The sequence below is a fragment of the Thalassophryne amazonica genome, chromosome 5 (assembly GCF_902500255.1).
Source record: "Thalassophryne amazonica chromosome 5, fThaAma1.1, whole genome shotgun sequence".
In the NCBI taxonomy this organism is placed as follows: Eukaryota; Metazoa; Chordata; class Actinopteri; order Batrachoidiformes; family Batrachoididae; genus Thalassophryne; species Thalassophryne amazonica.
In genome coordinates this window covers 66815231-66837210 of record NC_047107.1, presented here as the reverse complement: position 1 = coordinate 66837210, position 21980 = coordinate 66815231, and the positions used below count along the sequence as shown (strand labels likewise).

At 40.8% G+C, this 21980-nt stretch overlaps 1 protein-coding gene across 1 annotated transcript in view; it reads right to left on the bottom strand.

The window, feature by feature from the left end:
- Window positions 1-11039: 11039 nt before the first annotated feature.
- The window catches only part of ccser1 (coiled-coil serine-rich protein 1), a 592747-nt gene continuing 581806 nt past the window's right edge, over window positions 11040-21980 (bottom strand). The window contains exon 11 of the mRNA XM_034170482.1: window positions 11040-12897. Within this exon, the coding sequence (XP_034026373.1) occupies window positions 12151-12897 (747 nt within the window). The 3' untranslated portion in view covers window positions 11040-12150. The remainder of the gene's footprint in view (window positions 12898-21980) is intronic.

Genomic DNA, 21980 nt, shown 5'->3' with positions numbered 1-21980 from the left:
CAATTTTACTCTCATCAGTCCACAAAATATTCCTCCATTTCTCTTTAGGCCAGTTGATGTGTTCTTTGGCAAATTATAACCTCTTCTGCACGTCTTTTATTTAACAGAGGGACTTTGCGGGGGGATTCTTGAAAATAAATTAGCTTCACACAGGCGTCTTCTAACTGTCACAGCACTTACAGGTAACTCCAGACTGTCTTTGATCATCCTGGAGCTGATCAATGGGTGAGCCTTTGCCATTCTAGTTATTCTTCTATCCATTTTGATGGTTGTTTTCCATTTTCTTTCATGCGTCTCTGGTTTTTTTGTACATTTTAAAGCATTGGAGATAATTGTAGATGAACAGCATATACGAGGTCTGTTAGAAAAGTATCCAACCTTTTTTATTTTTTTCAAAAACTATATGGATTTGAATCATGTGCGCTTGCATCAGCCAAGCTTGAACCTTCGTGCGCATGCGTGAGCATCATGGGAAATCTATGACATTAGGACATATGGTCAACAGGTACCCAGACAACACATGAAATGCGAGTGTGCTTGCAAGCTCACTTCAGTTGCAGTAAATCAGTTTTTCAATCAATCTGCACTTAAACAGCATCTGGTAATGCTGTTTAAGTGCAGATGGGGGAGGTGATGGTCTAGTGGTTAAGGTGTTGGGCTTGAGTCCAGAAGATCATGGGTTCAAATCCCCGCCTGACTGGAAAATCACTAAGGGCCCTTGAGCAAGGCCTTTAATCCCCTATTGCTCCCGGTGTGTAGTGAGTGCCTTATATGGCAGCACCCTGACATCGGGGTGAATGTGAGGCATAACTGTAAAGCGCTTTGAGTGTCTGATGCAGATGGAAAAGCGCTATATAAAAGCAGTCCATTTACCAGATGGCAATATTCTACGTTTTAAAAACATTTATGCACATTTTAACAGCTTACTAAATGTATTTATTTACTTCATGACAAAGCAACAACTGCCAACATTTCTTGGCTTTACAAATGCAGAGAATGGATGAATGAATAAGTCTGTCACCTCCAAATTGTTAATATAGTAACTAATTAACAATGAATGCTATTATCTTGTAGGTCATCAAATTAAAAGAACATATGAGGACAGACTCTACTGCATATGGTGAACTTTGATGCATCAGTACAATCAAAACAGCAACTTTCTTTTGCCTGTGTTTAATCTGTTCGACTCATCTGCCACTTGCTGGATGGTTCATGGCTGTTGGATTGACAATGGATTAGTTACATCTGTGCTTCATCAGTCAGACACAGAGGCAGACTATTTCTGTTGTGACGTACTAAATTATTATACTTAATTATTTTCTGACTGTTCAACTGTGGTTACATTCTAAAACTGAAATAACATGGTCATACCACCATAAAAGCCAGCAGAAACGATTCTGTAAGAAATAAGCTGTGAAAGGGGTAAAAAAGGGCGTAGCTCGGCACCAGAACTGCCAAGTCTGCTTATAATACACGACAAGCCAGTTTTGAAAACTACAGTTGCTTATTTGTCTCATGGGACCTGGCAACACTGCAAGGCATAAGGAAGACAGGGCGACAGACAGAGAGAGAAAGACTGTTATTTTCTGATTGTTTGACAACGGTTATGTTCTAAAACTCAAATAACACAGCTGCAAGTCCACACAACCCCACGGGACAGATTTTGCAGCTGTAGCAGACTTCTCTCTCTGTCTCTCTCAACCATGACTGCTCAATGTGGGGCCAGTGGGATATATTCAGTCCACATTCCCTTTGTTTTGGCCTGCCATTGCAACTGACAAATTCTCTGCAAATGAATAGCTTACTGTTAAGAAAGTTACATAGGTTAGTGGTTTGAAATGTTATTTTAGATTAATTTATTTAATAGTATATACAGGCATGTGGAGATGATTCGATACAAATTGGTATCTAGATACAAACGAGTGCATACAAACGAGTGCATCAATTCATTCAGTATGCATCGATCCAATTAATGGGCTGAATCGTGATGCATCACTTGCTGCCTGCTTGCATTGATTTTTTCCGAGGCACACTGAATGCACCACGGCCAGTTTGGGACACTGGAGCAGCCATTGTTCTTGAGGGTATTTACTGAGAAAATGATTATTCCTCTGCGTTGATTGCAGACTGCAGCGGGTCTGCTTGAAGCAACGAACCAGCGCTGTTCGCTGGTTCTCTGCTTTGCTGGTTTTCAGAAGCAGCAAGTCCACTGGCGTGAGCACCAGCCAGTGCGTAAACTGAATTTGTTCATTAGGTAAAGGAAATAATTATAATAATAATAATAATAATAATATCCTCTGTCTTGTGGGTCATAATTAATAACTTCACAGCGAATCGTCGTTTTAAATCAAATGACACCTCTTTCCAAACGTTATAATACAAACAATAAACTACAATCAAGCAAAACCTGTTTTTTTTCCCCAAAATGAGACGTCCTGCGTTTTTTATGAATTACATCCTGACGTGGAGCAGCCAGCTGAAGAGCTCAGCTCAGAGTCTATGAAGTCACATTAAACTACAGATTTAGTTTAGTTTGATTTATGTCCAGAGATCTAGGATACACCTTGTAGGGGAAACCGGGGCACAGTGGATCAGAAATGTTGTTCTGTGGCAGCATAAACACATTATGCATAGGTCATTCTATTGTGGATTTAATACAGCAGGTTATTGTTTATAAGGCTGTGTTATTTATGTCTCCCCAAGTGTAATTTACAGGTGTTTAAAAATCGATTTTAAAATTTTTGATTCGCTGTGCCCTGGACACTAATTCACGGGGCACAGTGAATCAACTTAGAATATAATGATAAAACATGATTATAAAGATTTCTTCAAAATTATTAAATATATGCTGATGTACATGCAAACTATAATCCAGCAAACCAGCTATGTAATGTGTGAGTGTCTTATTCCCCAGTCACACTACGATCCCTGAACGGAGGGAAAAAGTAAAGTCACAATTCGTTGAGAAAAGGTGGACGAAAGAGCTTTATCACCGAATAGCCTGCGAAGCAAGAGCGCAAAAGGGACGAAAGAGGACCTAAACAAAACCGAAGCTAACGTTGATCTTGACGCTTTAAATGAAACATGCCTGGAGCCACTGCTGGAGCAGTGTGTCTCTGCATCTCTGAGTTCCAGGACCCGGCGCTGGGACGGCACTCATAGTGCCTGAGTCCTGGAGAAACTGCAAACAGAAGCTGTGGAGATCTGTGCACACGTCGGTGTACCCACCTGCTCTGGTTCCTCGTCCAGAACAAAAGAGGGATTATCTCCTTCATCATCAGAATCCTCACTGTCTGATGACACGCTGCGCGCTCCATCTTGCTCCAATTAAAAAAAAACTCTGGTGTGCTGTGGTGCTGATCTATCACTGTATTGTGTTACTCAGCCATATATATTGATTTATAAAAGAAAACTGTCAAAATGGGGAATAAATATAAGTGTAAAGATGACTGAATATATCAGTCTGTGTGAACGCGCATTGACTCACGTACGGTTATTTCCACCAGCTTATCACTGATCCACAACGTGAATTCTGCCTTCCAGAACAGCTCTTTATAAAATCATTTGAATTATCTACCTGTTGCCAAGTGTATAGAAGGCCTGGATTGTCATTCCTACACTCATATTGTTATATTTAATAAAAAATAATAAGCGCACGCAGGAGCTGCTGCTGGCGCTGCATTCATGTACTGTCAGAAATTACACAACTTTTTTTGTTGTTTCAAATTCAGCAGTTACTTGTGGCAAAATAATTAGTTGTATCCACACAAAAAATTACTTCTGGCCTATATAAGGTGCCTGAGCCCACTGAAACTGAGCCCCCACACAGATTAAAAAAATTTAAGCAAACAGGCCGAGTTTTCCCTGTAATTTCCGACGGTACATGAACGCAGCAGCAGCAGCAGCGCTCACAAACTGGCTTCTGTGTGAAAACTTTCAGCTGGTCGAACGAAGTCAAACTAAATGCTAATGTTACAAAAACTATGCAAACGATACAAAAACATCAAGAACGATGGCAAAAAGAAATACTTATGAATTGAGGTTTTCGTTGCCCTTCATTCAAATTTTTCAACAGTTTAAAAATCCTGACAAAGTGCCAGCTGCAGGAATGAAGCTGTGCGAAGGTTAAACGATGCCAACGAGAGTCAAAGAAATTCCAGATTTCTTGTTTTGTTTGGGCTTTGTTGCCCTTCGTTAAGTGTTGTGTGACTGGGCCATAATATAGTGATATAAGTCCTTTAGAAACTATTATGAATACAACTGTCATAATTTCTGTTCAAATGTGAAAACAATTGTTTATATACACAAATTATAGAAATAATTCATGGAAAAATAAATGTATAAGCTTCAACAAGTAATATTTGTCATTCACTTCATACTGGGGCTTAGTAAATCACTTTCTAGACTAATTCACTGTGCCCTGATTCACTGTGCCCCAGGTGCATGTGACACACATGAGTCATGTTATCAAATAGTTGATAGTCTGGAGAAGACATAACACATGCTCATCAGTTGGATGGGGTAGTCTTCTAAAAAATAGCCATTTTTGGGTGCCACCTTTCCTCTGTTATGAGAAATAAATACAAAGATAATGACATCCACAAAATTCACTTTTGATAGGAAAAAACTGACTTCACTTGCCACTTAGGCCTTAATGTATCCAAAAACAAAACACTTAATTTATCATGGGGATGTCTTTATGCATAAAAATACGGCATAACTGCTGCAAATATATATATAGTTTTGCAGATATAGCTACTGATTCACTGTGCCCCGTGATTCACCGTGCCCCGGTTTCCCCTACATCAAGGATCCAGTGACCATGTACAGATTTTATTGATTTTTATTTATGTCCAGAGATCAAGGATCCAGTGACCAATTTCATATTTATTTACTTTAACACTCAATAAAATGTTGTTGACATACAAAACCTGTAAAGCCTACTTTTAGTACACAGAAAATTCACAAGAGGTATTGATAACTGAATCGATAAAGAATCAGATTGATAAGCGGAATTGATAGACATCGATATGGATAAAATCTTATCAATACCCATCTGCAATCGTATCGCACCAAATTGCATCGTATTGCACTGTGATGAATTGTATTGCCATATGTATCGTATTGCTGGTAGTGTATCGAGGTGCGTATCGAATCATCGTCAGTGATGAGATTCACATGCCTAGTATGTATGTAATTCACACATCAGCATTTACGTTTGGTGCCTGACTCTCCAGCTAGATTTATTTATGACTGTTCAAAGGTAAGAACTTGGGCACCTTTACTCTTAACTTCTGTGTTGTTTGGCAGTCACATACAGGACTGTCACGATCATGAAATTTTGATGATGATTAATGACTTAATGGTCTTCTTCCACATTAGGGCATATTGTCATGTGCATGATAAACCATATAATAGTGTTATACTGTATAAGAAGAAGAAGAGTCTTGTACATACAATCAAATCTGTCCTCTATATTTAACCATCCTAATTACAGTTAGACACAATCCAATCACTAGGAGCAGTGGGCAACCACAGTCCGGCGTCCAGATACCAAGTCCAGATGTAGAGACGCTGCTTTGGTCAGGAGTGGAGAAAGGAGCAGACCCTAAATAAGCATGTTTTGGTTGTAGGACGGGACCCACAGAGACATTGGGATAACATGCAAACTCCACACAGAAAGGGTAGGAAGCAATCCCACAATCTTCTTGCTGTGAGGCACCAGTGCTAACCACTACTCCACCATGCCCCCCAAGACCAATGCTTGTAATGTTTAGTGCTTGCAATAATTATTTCTACTGGTTGCCAAAGTTCACCAGCATTTCTCCAGACCATGTTGACCGACTGCATTTCTTTAGCTATATACCGCGTCACACTGTCTGTTAATGTGCGCCATCTAATGCTGTCACATTTATACTTCAACTCTCATTGGAAAGCTTCATTAAAAGCCAGTTGTTGGGATGGTTAAGTTGTTAGCTTGCGAAGTTCAGTGAATTTGGTGGTGCGATGGGTCTGTATGAATATTTAGACTTGAGGTATTAGCCTTTTTCACCGCCATCGTTTTGCTGCAAATTTGACAGATTACCTCCCAGAAGTTAGTCATTCATGTGTTCAACATACAAAAAAGTTAACTGTTATTAGTGCAACTTATTCATTGACATCTAATTGTGCTTTCTCTCTTCATTTTCTTCTCCTTTTCAAATGGTGGAACAGTGGTTTCTGCTTCATCCAGCTGTTTATTACACAGATGACGAATGTCACAATTATGCAAAATAATCACAGTTAACAAAAATGATTGTGATCAGAAGATTTTTTTTTTTTTCAACAATCGTCACAGCCCTGTCACATGTAGTTTTAAAATAACTGGTCACTTTTTCCAAGGCCCAGGTTTGGTGGTCACCAAGGGCAGCACTGCCTGTAAATATAAAGCTGTACAGCCTGTATTTGAATATGTCCAGCACTAACTGTAACGATTTATGGTGGGACATGGATGTGATTTTTCAGAGATCAGCCATGGATAAAACTGTCCTTTTCTTCACTCTCCACCAGTAAACAAGACAAGCAGGAACTGTTGAGCTCTTACTGCAGCAGCAGTTTCTCAGTACTGGTCCTCAGGAGTCAGATTACATTGGCTTTGTAACCTACCAGGCAGTTAATTGCATTTGCCAGGTGTAAAATTATGCACTGATTAGACGGTGAGAATATAAATCGGCAGCACTGCGGGCCTCAATGTCTGTAACAGAGTCTGTGACAGGGACGCCGCGTGACGCTGCAAGCTGTGGCTAAGTCGGATAAGTGGAGGAGAGCACAGGGCAAGACAGACGGTTAGAAGCAGCTAGAGGCATAAAAAAATTGAAGGAAAACAAAAAGGATCTGCAGAGGAAGAGTGAAAAACAGGAAACAAAGATGAGATGAAAGAGGGAATGAAGAATAAAAGAAAAAAAGCCAAGCAGATAGGAGGTAAAGTGGTTAATTCCCTCAGTTTCACCTAAAGCACGTTCTTTCCAAAGAGGTGTGAGTACACAGCACACATAAACTCAATTTTATTTAATTTTTTTTACAACTTCTTCACAGCCTGCTGCTGTTCTGACTCAGACAAGGGCAACAGCAGATCTGACATTTCCTGGATGCTGGCAGCTGTGAACCTATGGCCTGAACTCAGCAGCAGAGCACACTCACACCACCTATCTGACATAACATTTATGGATCCCAGACCAAAGATGGGAAAAGGCTAGTGGAGACTAGATCCAATTCTAAAGGTGTTGCACATGGAACCCTGTCAGACCCAGCAAAAAGTTATGTTAAATTGCAACCTCCATTCTCCCAAAATCTGATTACTGCACAACTCAGCAGGTCGGGGCAGTGAGCTGACGTTACTGCTGAAGTGTCCCACTGCCCAAAGCAACACATCTGGGCTTAATGTGGAAACGTGGTTGGTTTTAAGGACATAATTATGTACACAGTGTAATACTGTGTTTGTGGTAATTTGAAGTCTTCTGCATAAAAGTTCACCAACAGTAATATAATATCTGCAAGAGGCAAACCTCCTGACAGATGAGAAAATTCAAACAGGATTTCAGAACAGAGTCTTCTGGGACTCTTCTGGGAGTCTTCTGTGACTTCTGGGAACTGAACTACAGTGGCTTGCAAAAGTACTCGGCCCCTTGTATTTCACACAATTTCTTTATGCCATTTCAAAAACAAAAAGTAAATCAGGCTTCTCAATATAAAAAAAATTCTACAATTATTTTTCTTAAACTCAAACTCTCTAAAACTTGATGTAAATAAATTAAAAATATAAAAGCCGAGATGATGGGTTGCATAAGTAATGGAACGCTTTAGTATACAGTGATGCCGGTAACGTTTTACTTAGTAACGCATTACTTAGTAACGCCTTAGTAACGTGTTACTCTAATCTGACCACTTTTTTTAGTAACGAGTAATCTAACGCGTTAATCTTTCCAAATCAGTAATCAGATTAAAGTTACTTCTCCAAGTCACTGTGCGTTACTATTATTTTTGCACTGTGGGTCCATAGCAGCATTAAACTTGGTCCGTGGGCAGGAGGTCGGGGTTCGACTGAACTGCCCACTTTAAGCGAGCTGTGAGCTTTTCATCCTCGGTTTTCTGCGGCAGTTACAACTCTTCCTCACCTCTTAAAGCGCGGTGACAACATCACACCTGCACTGAGCTTTACAAAGACATTTTTATGCTTTTTTTCTCCTTTATTTAGAATTCTGAACTGAGCCACTCCATATGTGCTCCTTAAAAGCTGATCCTCTGTGACACGTCAACAACTAACACTATTTTCCACTCAAATGCACCTAAACTCTCTTTCTGAGGACCACATGATGTGAAAACGCAATAAAACTTTCTTACCTGTAAATCTGGTCATGTTTTCTGCATAAATAAATGTTATCCATTCTTTGCGCTCAGACGCCAAAGCAGGGGCGAATCCAGATGGAATGGGGGCGTGGGGCAGGGATGTGCCCCCCCACAACACCCCTAGATTAAAGGTCCAGTTTTGAAGCCTTTTTTGTTTACTACAACTACTAATACTACTTATAATAATAATAATTTCAACAAGTAAAATGTTTAGAGAGAATTTAAATGTTAGAAAAATGTTAGAAATAATTGAATAGTTACATTTATAAACAATGCAGGTTAAAAATTGCAAGTTTTACTGTTACAGTGCTGTCAACAGTTGAATATGAGGTCAAGAAAGAAGTCTTTATTTTACTTTTTATAAAACAAGTATTTATTTTCATTGAAGTCAAGAAAGGGTGACTATAAAGTGAGTTTTGGCAAAACAGGTATCATTGTCATGTTGAGGTGGCAGAGGGTTGTTGTCGACAGCTGGGGAAAGTAACTAAAAAAGTAACTAGTAATCTAACTTAGTTACTTTTACAATTAAGTAATCAGTAAAGTAACTAAGTTACTTTTTCAAGGAGTAATCAGTAATCAGTTATTGGATTACTTTTTCAAAGTAACTGTGGCAACACTGTTAGTATAATACCTGTAAATAATTGGTTTTATTGCCAGTTTTCTTCAGACAAGTCAGGGGTTGGATACATAAACATTTCCAAGTCACTGAGTTTTATTTATTGAATAAATTAGCAATTTTAGGAAGATGGGTTTTAAACGTAACAGACTGGGACACTACGGGTTACATTCAACAGCACATTTTTGGCATGCTGTCTGCAGCCGTACTGAGTGATTAAGACACTGGTCTATCGGGGAAATTAATTTTACCATGTGCCCATCAAATCAGAAGTAAATTCAGAAAAATTAGTAATTAGTAATAAGTATTTTTTGTTTATTTTTACCAAAATAATACTTATGTGCCATGTGTTACAAATTTGGTGGGGTTTGGTGTACCCCTTTTCAGATAAAAAAGAAAAATTCCAAGATAATTATGTCCTCTATGTTGTCACAGTTATTTAATCAATTTTCCCTGCATATAGGGCTGTTCTGTTTTTACCGACCAATAATGTCAGCTTGTGTAATGGTGACCCCTTTTCATGAAGTGACCCATAACTGGGCATGCAAAATGCAAACATGCACTATGCACAATTTCTCCAATCACAGCCATAGAAGCCTGTAACTTCTTCTGGGTTGTCTGGGTGGCTTCGTGGCTTTCCTTACTCTTCTCCTTCTTGCACAGTCACTCAGTTTTTGAGAACTGTCTACTCCACACAGATTTACCAGAGAGTGCCATACTGTTTGTATTTCTTCATAACGGATGCAAATTTATTTATTCATTTAACCTTTATTTAACCAGGTTAGTCCCATTGAGATCGAGAAATAAAGTCCAAGACATATTCAGTAACTTGGAATTGTTCATGTATCCATTCCCTGACTTGTCAGAAGAATACTGGCAATAAAACTGATTATTTACAGGTATTATAGCAAAGGGGCCCATTATTTATGCAACCCATAGGCTTGGCTTTTTTTTATTAGTTTATAACAAGTTGTTGAGATTTGCTTTGAGTTTGAGGAAGATAGTTTTAGATTTTTGTAAATTGTGAACTAAAATTGATTTTTAAAAAATGTGTGAAATACCAAGAGGCCAAATACTTTTGCAAGGCACTGCAGTAGATTATAAAACCTGGCTGAGTCTCCTTCCTGACATCATGGGAGGTTTTTTTTTACTTTTCATTTGCAAAAGAGAAGAACTGTGAGTTTTAAATGTAAGACTCAAAAATAACAACAACATTAATAATAATAACAATAATAAGTAGCGACCTTTGATGAGAGTTTTCAACAAAAGTTTTGAACAGTGACAAAAACTCTCCAGAAATTACAGCATTTGGTGTGTGCTGCTATTTATATTTGGAATTGTTACATCAACTTTTCGCGTTTTGATGACCAGTGTTGCCAAAGTAACTTTGAAAAGTTACTTCATTAGTTCCTTTATACAGTTATATTTTACAGTTACTTTATACAGTTACTTCATTAGCAGCTGCAGACAACTTGTCGGCAGCTGCTGAATGTAATTAATAAAGTAATTCATAATCTAACTTGGATATTTTTAAGATTTAGTACTCAGCAAAGTAACTATTAGTTACTTTGCTGATTGCTCAATCTTAAGTGTAACCAAGTTACTCATTAGTTGCAAGTTTTCGGGAGATTCTAATAAAGTAATTGCATAAAGCTGCTAATGAAGTAACTGCATAAAGCAACTAAAAAAGTAACTTTTCAAAGTTACTTTGACAACACTGTTGATGACTGACAACAAAAAAACTGCCATGGTTAGTGTCAACTGCAAAAGTGGCTGCATAGTGTTAGCATATGTGCTTGACATGAAGTTTTCTTTAGGGCCCCTTCACACATAGTGCGAATACGTACAACTTAGAGCAAATCATGGCAGTAGAGCTCGTATGAGCGCACCACGAAACATTGCGCTGACGGGCAGGTGTGCACGATGCCGGTGCGATGGTTTGTGCACGCGACGGTGTCTTTCGAGCAGGAACACTAATTTCCATCATGCACGTGGGGGACAGGTATAAAAGATACTATATCAACAAAAAAGTTACTTTTTGGAGTGAGCTGTTCAATCAAAGTTGAAATATTTAATCAGCATATCCTCATTATATGTCCTTTTAACTTGAAGCCATACAAGAATACAGTATTTACTGTTTTTGAGTTGTTGCATGAACATATTGGAAGGGATGGACTCATTCATTTATTGATGTATTCATTCACTGCATGTTACAGGGGCCATACCTCAGCTTTAAATGAAGCTGGGTGATTTTGCCACACTGTCTTTCCACTAACAATGCTCCACTATCAAGACTTGAATAGTATAAATTAATAATTTATGTGAGCATAACAACACATTTTTCTTCTCTATTCCAAGCATCATGCCAACAGCAAGGTCAGGTTTGATTTCTTTCTCACTGGGAAATACTAATAATATTATTTAAAACTTTAAAACTCACCCAACCTCAGTTTTCATGTGGTACAAAATGTCTACCTGTATTTCTTTCAATTTTTAAAAAGCATGCAGTGAAAAGCTATTCAGCTTCAATGTCTCTTGGATTTTCACCTTTAAGTGAAATGAGTCAATATGACTTTGAATTTGGCAAAGTGAGTGTGTGTGTGTGCTATAATTTTACAAGCATTTCCTTAAGCTGCGCATATATCACTGATAAACCTACAATAAAGTAATCAATTCATAAAAAATAATTACATTTTAACATACTTCTCTCACACACAAGTACAACACATTGTACTGTCATGTGGTTTGTGTAGATTCTTAAGTAGAGATGTTACAGATGATGGCATGTTTGTGTGAGACAGACTCTGAGCCTTGATCTGCGTATGTGCACAGATGTGATGTTGTGAGTGTTTGTGCACTTTGTGCATTTGTGGGCGTTAAGTACATCTAAACTGTTAGCATGTGAGAATGTGGGAGTTCTGACAGATGGGTGAGAACTCTGATGTGTGTGTTTATGAGAGTGAATCTATGACTATGACAAATTTGAGTAAAGGGTTCGTCTGATTTTACAAAGACAAATGTGCGCATTTGATGGTTTGGCGGAACTGGAAAAGTGAAATGTAATAAGTAAGTTGCAGCTGTTCTAACACAAAGTCATCAGCAGACTCAAAGATATGGCTGCTTACGGTCGGTGGCGTGTGAAAACGTCCTCAACTGTCCCTCTGCGTCAGCGCTTGCAGTTCGGCAGTATGTAGCGAATGTTGGAGGAAGACGTTTTTGCGGCTGTAGCTGTGCAGGGACAGGGGGCCTCGAGGTGGTTGTCCTAAACGACCCGTAAATGTGGAGGAAGAAGATGAGGAAGAGGACGTTAAGGAAGCAGTAAGAGGTGGAGGCGAGGCTCGGTCGGACAAGCTTCCTCTGCTGATGAGGCTCTGCAGGCTAGAGGAGGTGGTGGCTTCACCTGCCCCTACTGCACGGGGAATATGGCTAGGGGGAAGGTGCTCACCTCCCACTGCTCTCCTCACCCCACTTGAAAGACCTGCTCCTCCTCCTCCTGGAGTTAAGGACTCAGAGGAGGAGGTCACCCCCTCTGGCTGCTTGTGGGAACGGGAGGGAATTGCAGCTTGGTTAGCAGGTGTTGAAACATGGAATGGGCCTGGAGTTGTTGGAGAGGTCTGAGTTGACACAAAAGTGGCAGAGGACAGGGTGGAGGAGCCAGGACCCAGAATTGGATTCAGAGGAAGCACTGAAGACTGTGTCAAAGAACCCTGGCAGTGGCGCTCCTCCTTGGCAGTGTGTCGCTCTGAAGCAGAAGGTCGGATATGGAGAGGTGGATGATGGTGGTGTTGGTTAGAGAGGTCCCCTCCGTGCACTGCTCCCATACCCTGCACTACCCTTCGGTCCCTTAGAACCAGGTTGTTGTTGCCGACGCCTGACCACCGGCCAGGATGATTGGCCTGGGAGAAGGAGAAAGAAAGACAACCGTTGAAAGCAAGCGTATGAGATAAAACACACGTCTGTTATTCACCAAAAGGCTATTTGACCTTGAAAAGGAAGTGACGGTGATCATGATCACATTATGTATTGAACACTTGTATAAGGTTTCATTCAAATCCACTGCACAATTCTATTTCAGTGTGTTTATACAGCACTAAATTACAAGGTTTTAAACTTTACCCACCCCTTGGGCAATCACTTGGCAACAGTGTTTAGGGAAAAACTCCTCCGGGTGTTTTTTGATTATAGAACAGAACCTCAAGCAGACCAGACCAACAAAATAAAACAAAAGCACAACAAGGAATTGTCAGAAGATGCAATGATAGAAATCTTGCAGTTACCTAGACACATAGAGTCCAATGACCACATAATCAATGGCTGAAAATCAAAGAAAATGAGGAAGTGAAAAGCAGCGTCCCTGTAAAATGGATTGCAACTGGAGAGCAGTGTTGCCACAGTCACTTTGAAAAAGTAATGCAACAGTATCTTAGTTACTTTACTGATTACTCAATTTTAAAGGTAACTAAGTTAGATTACTAGTTACTTTATTAGTTGCTTTCAGCAGCTGCCGACAACACCCCCCTCGCCACCTCAACATGAAAATGATAACCCATTTTGCCAATACTCATATTATACTCACCCTTTCTTGACTTCAATGAACATAAATACTTATTTTATAAAAAAATAAAACAGACATCTTTCTTGACCTCATATTTAAATGTTGACAGCACTGTAACGGTGAAACTTACAATTTCTAACCTGAATTGTTTATAAATGTAACTATTAAATTCTTTCTAACATTTTTCTAACATTTAAATTCTTTCTAAACATTTTAGTTGTAGAAATTATTATTATTATTATTCTAAGCAGCATTAGTAGTAGGGTTGAGCCGGATACTAGTTTTGGATAAAGCATTTTTGACGAGTACGAGCATAATACGAGTAAAACTCGTCAATATCTGTGCTCGTGCTGAAGGAAAATCCTCATTGGGTAACTAACTGTCTTCACGCTCTGTGACTGGCCAGTCACACACAGCACCCGCCCCTCCCTACATAGACATGTCTCTGCAGCCTCTCGGACACACACAGACAGGGACTGATCTCTCTCTCTCTGTGCTTGGCTAGATTCTACCTCACGCTGCTCTCTCAGTACTCCTTATGTTTTCTTCAGCTCGACTCTATTTCAGCTTGTATGATATTTAAGTTACTTGGTGAACTTGTTTTGTCATGTACGCAGTGCATTTGACAAGACAGAGCTGAAAATGGCTCGTGTCGTGGCGGTCACTGCCTTCACTCCGGTCGGGTTTTTTTTTAACCGTTTGTTTGCTCTTAGTTTGGTTGGGTGATATAAAGTCAGGTGAAAACCTTTGCTCCTACTGAACATGGTGCTTTTGGGAAGAATACAGTGAACAAGACTGACATATTATTTCCCTGTTTGCCATCACTGGATGTTTGCTCTCTGTATGTAACACACACACACACACACACACACACACACACACACACACACACACACACACACACACACACACACACACACACACACACACACACACACACACACACACACACACACACACACACCTCCTTCGGTAAACTGCGCATTTTAGACGGCTTTGAACAAGATGGCCACTGTTTTAATTGCCCGTCTTTTTCAAAATTTGACGACTCGTCGACTACTAAATTAGTTGTCGATGGTTTCAATAGTCGATGTAGTACTGACTAGTCGACTAGTCGTGGCAGCCCTATAGATTACTCTTTACTGAAAAAGAGGGCAGATTTGACTAATATGTTACTAAGTAACACATTACCGGCATCACTGTTGTAGAGTCATTGAATGTACTAATGTCAGGTTAGTCATAATAATACGACAAACCCTCATGCATCTCCACCCCACTCACAAGATGCCTGTGTGTCCCAAAGGTCATGAAGTGATGTCTGCTGGCTCAAAGAACCAGTTTCTTTCAATTACATCTTAGTACTGAAATACATAAAACCTGTATGATAATGTCCATAAAATTTGTGACATATTTATTTAGTGTTTAATTCAGAATTTGGTCCATATTCAGGTTGCGTTGAAAAGTAGACAGTTCTGCAAACAGACAACAGTTTCTCAGCAAACCAATTAGGATTTAATTCATATTCAAATTTGGATTTAGATGTCAGAGTAGTGACACAAAAATAATTAGTACCCGGAAAAATAATCAAAATTTTCACACATGTAAGATACTTAAGAATAGTCTGGTTTGACAGCTAGTGTTGTTTTATTGCTAATTACAAGCTCATTACACTTTGATTGATAGGCAATTAACGTGTAACTTTAAAATGCAGCAAACTTCATTTTTAGAAAGAGTGCCCTAACATTACACTAAAAGAAATGGTTTTTGTTGGTTTACTCACCCGTCAATCGAAACTTAAATTCCAGTCACAATTTGCGGTCTTGTGAACAAGGGTGTATAAAGAAGCATAGGTGACCCCAAAGACAACAGAGAGACAACACTGTTACATGTCTCGTTTTATCATGGGTATGCATGCAAGCATAATGTGAGAAAAAAGCGACTGAATGTCAGATGTCAAAACAGATCTGACATCATCAACTAACTGAAAAATCAATCAGCACGAACTCAACTATTTTGATCAATTATTAATCATTTCAGTGAACTCAGCCACATGGGGTGTGCAGCCAGTACATTCTGAGTACCGGTCCCAAGCCCGGATAAATGAGTAGGGTTGTGTCAGGAAGGGCATCCGGTGTAAAACAAGCCAACCCAAATATGCAGACTAAGAATCGAATTTCCATACCGGATCGGTCGCGGTCCAGGTTAACAATGTCCTCCACCGGTGCTGTTGCCCAACAGGGTGCCGGTGGAAATTGGACTACTGCTGGGCGAAGACGACGAAGAAGAGGAGGAGAACATTTCTACAAACAGCGGGAGAAGAAGAAAACTAGAAGGGTGGAAATGAGAGTTGGGACTTTGAATGTTGGTAGTATGACTGGTAAAGGGACAGAGCTGGCTGATATGATGGAGAGGAGAAAGGTAGACATATTGTGTGTGCAAGAGACCAAGTGGAAGGGAAGTAAGAGCAGGAGCATCGGCGGTGGGTACAAGTTGTTGTACCATGGTGAGGACAGGAAGAGAAATGGTGTTGGGGTCATTTTAAAGGAAGAGTATGTTAAAAGTGTGTTGGAGGTTAAGTGAGTGTCTGACAGGGTGATGAGTGTGAAGTTGGAAATTGAAGGGGTGATGATGAATATCATCAGTGCATATGCCCCACAGGTAGGTTGTGAGATGAAGAAGAAAGAAGATTTCTGGAGTGTGTTAGATGAGATGGTGGAGTGTGCCCAAGCATGAAAGAGTGGTGATAGGAGCGGACTTCAATGGGCATGTTGGTGAAGGGAACAGAGGTGATGAGGAAGTAATGGGTAGATATGGTATCAAGGATAGGAATGGAGAAGGACAGATGGTAGTTGATTTTGCAAAAAGGATGGAAATGGCTGTGGTGAATACCTACTTTAAGAAAAGGGAAGAGCACAGGGTAACATATAAGAGTGGAGGAAGGTGCACACAGGTGGACTACATTCTTTATATGAGATGCAAGCTAAAAGAAATCAGAGACTGTAAGGTGGTGGCAGGAGAGAGTGTCATTAGACAGCATAGGATGGTTGTTTGTAGGATGACTTTAGAGGTAAAGAAGAAGAGAGTGAGAGCTCAACAAAGGATCAGATGGTGGAAGCTGAAGGAGGAAGACTGTTGTGTGAAATTTAGCGAGCAGGTGAGAGAAGCACTGCTTGGAAAAGTACATCTGGAAAAGTACTGCAGATGTGGTGAGGGAGACAGCTAGGACAGTACTGGGTATGACATCTGGACAGTGGAAGGAAGACAAGGAGACTTGGTGGTGGAATGAAGAGGTCCAGGAAAGCATAAGGAGAAAGAGGTTGGCGAAAAAGTTTTGGGATAGCCGGAGAGATGAAGAAAGTAGACAGGAGTACAAGGAGATGTGGCGTAAGGTGAAAACAGAAGTGGCAAAAGGGAAGGAAAAGGCATATTGCGAGCTGTACAAGAAGTTGAACAGTAAGGAAGGAGAAAAGGACTTGTACCGATTGGCCAGACAAAGGGACAGAGCTGGAAAGGATGTGCAGCAGGTTAGGGTGGTAAAAGATGCACATGGTAATGTGCTGACAAGTGAGGAGAGTGTGCTGAGAAGGTGGAGGGAATATTTTGAAGAGCTGATGAATAAAGAAAATGAGCGAGAGAAAAGGCTGGATGATGTGATGAGAGTAAATCAGGAAGTACAAAAGATTAGTAAGAAAGAAGTGGGGGCTGCTATGAAGAGTGGAAAGGCAGTTGGTCCAGATGACATTTCAGTGGAGGCATGGAAATGTCTAGGAGAGATGGCAGTAGTTTCTAACCAGATTGTTTAATAAATTCTTGGAAAGTGAGAGGATGCCTGAGGAGTGGAGACGAAGTGTGCTGGTTCCTATTTTCAAGAACAAGGGTGATGTGCAGAGCTGCAGTAACTACAGAGGCATAAAGTTGATCAGCCACAGCATGAAGCTATGGGAAAGAGTAGTAGAAGCTAGGCTTAGAAAACAGGTGAAGATCTGTGAGCAGCAATATGGTTTCATGCCGAGAAAGCGCACTACAGATGCAATGTTTGCTCTGAGAATACTGTTGGAGAAGTACAGAGAAGGCCAGAAAGAGTTACATTGTGTGTTTGTGGACTTAGAAAAAGCTTATGACAGGGTACCAAGAGAAGAGCTGTGGTATTGTATGAGGACGTCTGGAGTGGCAGAGAAGTATGTTAGGGTAGTGCAGGACATGTACAAGAATAGTGTGACAGCGGTGAGATGCGCAGTTGGAATGACAGACTCATTCAAGGTGGAGGTGGGATTACACCAGGGATCAGCTCTGAGTCCTTTCTTGTTTGCAGTGGTGATGGACAGGTTGACGGATGAGATCAGACAGGAGTCCACATGGACTATGATGTTTGCAGATGACATTGTGATCTGTAGTGAGAGTAGAGAGCAAGTTGAGTCTAGTCTGGAGAGGTGGAGATATGCTCTGGAGAGAAGGGGAATGAAAGTTAGTAGAAGCAAGACTGAGTACATGTGTGTGAATGAGAGGGAGCCCAGTGGAATAGTGCAGTTACAAGGAGTAGAAGTGGTGAAAGTAGATGAATTTAAATATTTGGGGGCAACTGTTCAAAGTAATGGAGAGTGTGGTAGAGAGGTGAAGAAGAGAGTGCAGGCAGGGTGGAGTGGGTGGAGAAAGGTGGCAGGAGTGATTTGTGACCGAAGAATATCAGCAAGAGTGAAGAGGAAAGTTTACAAGACAGTAGTGAGACCAGCTATGTTGTATGGTTTAGAGACGGTGGCACTAACAAAAAGACAGGAAGCAGAGCTGGAGGTGGCAGAGCTGAACATGTTGAGATTCTCTCTGGGAGTAACAAGAATGGACAAGATTAGGAATGAACATATCAGAGGGACAGCTCAGGTGGGATGGTTTGGAGACAAAGTCAGAGAGGCGAGATTGAGATGGTTTGGACACGTGCAGAGGAGGGACCCAGGGTATATAGGGAGAAGGATGCTGAGGATGGAGCCACCAGGCAGGAGGAGAAGAGGGAGGCCAAAGAGGAGGTTTATGGATGTGCCGAGGGAGGACATGCAGGTGGTTGGTGTGACAGAGGAAGATACAGATGACAGGGTGAGATGGAAACGATTGATCTGCTGTGGCGACCCCTAACGGGAACAGCCGAAAGACAAAGAAGAAGAAGATTAATCATTTCAGTAATTATCAAAAAGGGCCAAATTTATACTTGTTCTAGCCTGTAAAGTATGTGGTTGCTTTAAACTTTTAATTTTTTTTATTTATTTTGGCACGTGCAGTTTCTTATAGTGACTGATAGAAGCCACTACACTTCCAAATTAAGACACTAGCAAATGCAGAAAACAATTGCCAATACAAAAAACACAACTGCACCAAATCAATAACAAATAGTTACGTCAAGATGTCTTTCAAATTGAAAAATGTTTGCAAACACAGAGAATACAAACATAACCTACAATGTATATGACAGTTTAAATTGATAACATTCCTGTTGCAAATTCAACCAACACACACAACCAAGGAAACACTTTGCAAAGTTTAACACAATGGAAGTACAGTGGTCCCTCGTTTATGGCAGGAGTTACGTTCTAAAAATAACCTGCAATAAGCGAAATCCGCGAAGTAGTCAACACTATTTTTTGGAATCATTATAGCTGTTTTAAGGCTGTAAAACCCCTCACTACACACTTGATACACTTTTCTCAAACAGGCATTAACATTTTCTCACTTTTCTCTCTTGTGTAAACACTCTCTTTTTTCTTCTGTGCGAGAAGATTATAAACAGACACATGCAGAATTCTCCCTTCCCTCAGTGCCTCTGGGGGTATGGATGCGGGACCCACAAAGAATCCAAGTCCTCTCTCAGTGGCCACGGAGCTCTGCGGCTGCGGTCAACATCCGCATCAAAACAGCGAGCGTAGTCTCTGGACCTGTTGCCAGATTTGGCGCAGCTCCATACAGCAGACAGGAGGGCGGTGTGAGTGGCCAGCTGCTGCGTTTACCGAGCCCGCAGACTCCGTAAGCGCATCGGAGGCAGTGAGAGCAATCGCGGTGATGCCGACCGGTGCCGCAACCGGCCTGCCTGATAAGGACGCAGAACACAATGCGCTGTTAAAAAAAAAGCATGCAAAACTGCACTAAAAAAAATCCGCGAAACTGTGAGGTCGCGAAAGGTGAACCGCGTTATAGCGAGGGACCACTGTATTCACTGCAAATGTGCACCCCCCCACCCACCCCAACCCCACCACCACCACCACACGCTAGACATTTTAGATTTTTCGATTGCATTTATCAGTTTTCTGTTTTTGTTGGTGTTGTCTTAATTTGGAAGTGCTGTAGCCCCTTTTGACCACCACAGTTTTATAGTGTATATAACACACTCTACAATGCAACACAACATATTCAAGGTGAAACTGCACTCATCTATATACTGTATATGCACATAATTATATACATATTACACTAGACTAATCACAAAAACACTCCGCTGATTAAGCCACAACAACAAAAAAAAGTTAGGCTCAACCACACCACAACATGATGCCTGTCTGCCGCGCTTCAAAAACACCTCACTAAATATCCAAAACAAGAGACAGAGACAGGTACAAACTAATAGAGAGAGAGGACGAGAGGAAAGCCTGCGTGGTGTTGTGTGTTCAGTATAGATTGTTAATTGGGTGACATTTGGAGAACAATCTCTGTGGGCTCCTGCAGCTTGTTCTAATTGTTTCTAAACCAACCGGAACCTGGCTCAGTAAAGAACAAATATACACACACACACACACACACACACACACACACACACACACACACACACACACACACACACACACACACACACACACACACACACATATGGCGGAACAGGACATGCAAACATGTGCATGTATGCAGAGCTGAACACATGCTTCACAAATCCCCTCTGACACAGCAAAAGGATTGCTCTCTGTATATAACACACGCACACACACACACACAAATGGGGAACATTGCACATAAAGCTCGATGGCAGAAAAGGGAGCCACCTGTTCTCTTTCACACTCTGCTGCACTCCCTTATGCAACATATCTTATCACTGTCCCCTCTCGCTTGCTCACTCACACATACACACAGAACGAGAATCACAGTGGGGCCAAGTGTGTGGTGTTCACCAAAGTAACACAATCTTATGTGACACTGAACCTCAGAGAAGTAACCCAAGCTGATTTTTGCAAAACACAAAGTGTGTGGTGTGCAAACGCCTGAGTGCATGTGCGTGTGTGCAATCTAGTATGCAGATAAGGATGTGTACATGTGTATATTTGTTTGAATGTTTTTCACCAAACTATAAGTTTGAAATCTGAATAATGTAATTAAGGCTTCAAAGTTGTTAACCGAAATGTGCTTTGAGCAGCATGAATGTAATTAACCAGAGCTGAGGTAAGTGAATAAGTGCTGTTTAGCACCAGCAAGTTCATTCAATCCAACATCGTCAACCTGTGATCAAATTAGAGAAGGGGATGGAGTCGGTATGAAAAGTGATGCTTTCTGTACAAAGAAACACTAACTGCTGAAGCTGTGATGTGCAGTTGGTCAAAGTCTCAGAAGCAGCTATAATTAATTGATTATTTGGATTATATTATAAGTAACATATTGTTCATGCTTCAACAGAACAAGAATTTAAACTATCAGACGTGCATGGAAGTACTTGTTTACTCCTGAGCAGTTGTAGTAAATTCAGCTGAAGCTAATATCTAAGGGCCCGATCAACTCTACGTAGCACAAGTGCATTTGGGGCGTGTCCAACTCCACGATGCTATTTAAATTATATACAATCTGAGCACAAAGGGGTTGTACAAGTAATTAGTCATGTGTATTGGGCATAACATGACATGAACCAGTCAGATCTTCATCAGTCATCTCCTGATGTGTTGTAAGTATGGGTCTCAGTTGTCCCGAAAAAGTTAAGGCTCGGTACTACTTAGTTAGCGAATACTAAAGTATACAACATGACAGTGATAAAGTTATTCACCTCTCTTAACCAAGCTTCTTCAGGAAAAATTGTCCACTGTTTGTGTACAGCAGGACAACATGGAGAACCTGCGCATCAGTCATTGGCCCAATCATCTGTCAATCACACTAAACCTGACCTGGCAAATATGGCAAGTAACAGGACCGGACGTCAGAAGCAAGAGTCCAATAAGTTATGAGTCAGGGTTCCAAACATGAGCTTGCCAGCTTGTTTTTTCCCCTCCTGGATTTTTAAACAGTTTCTGAAAAAAAATTCATGGAACAAAGCGGCAGCCTCTCAGCCATTTCACTGACAATAAAAATCCGACGAGGGGGGTGGACCAGTGCTCACTCAAAGCCTGCCCACAGGCGAATGACGCAACCGACAGGCGTGATAAAACTCACGCATGCGCACGAAGGTTCAAGCTTGTCTGATGCAAGTGCACA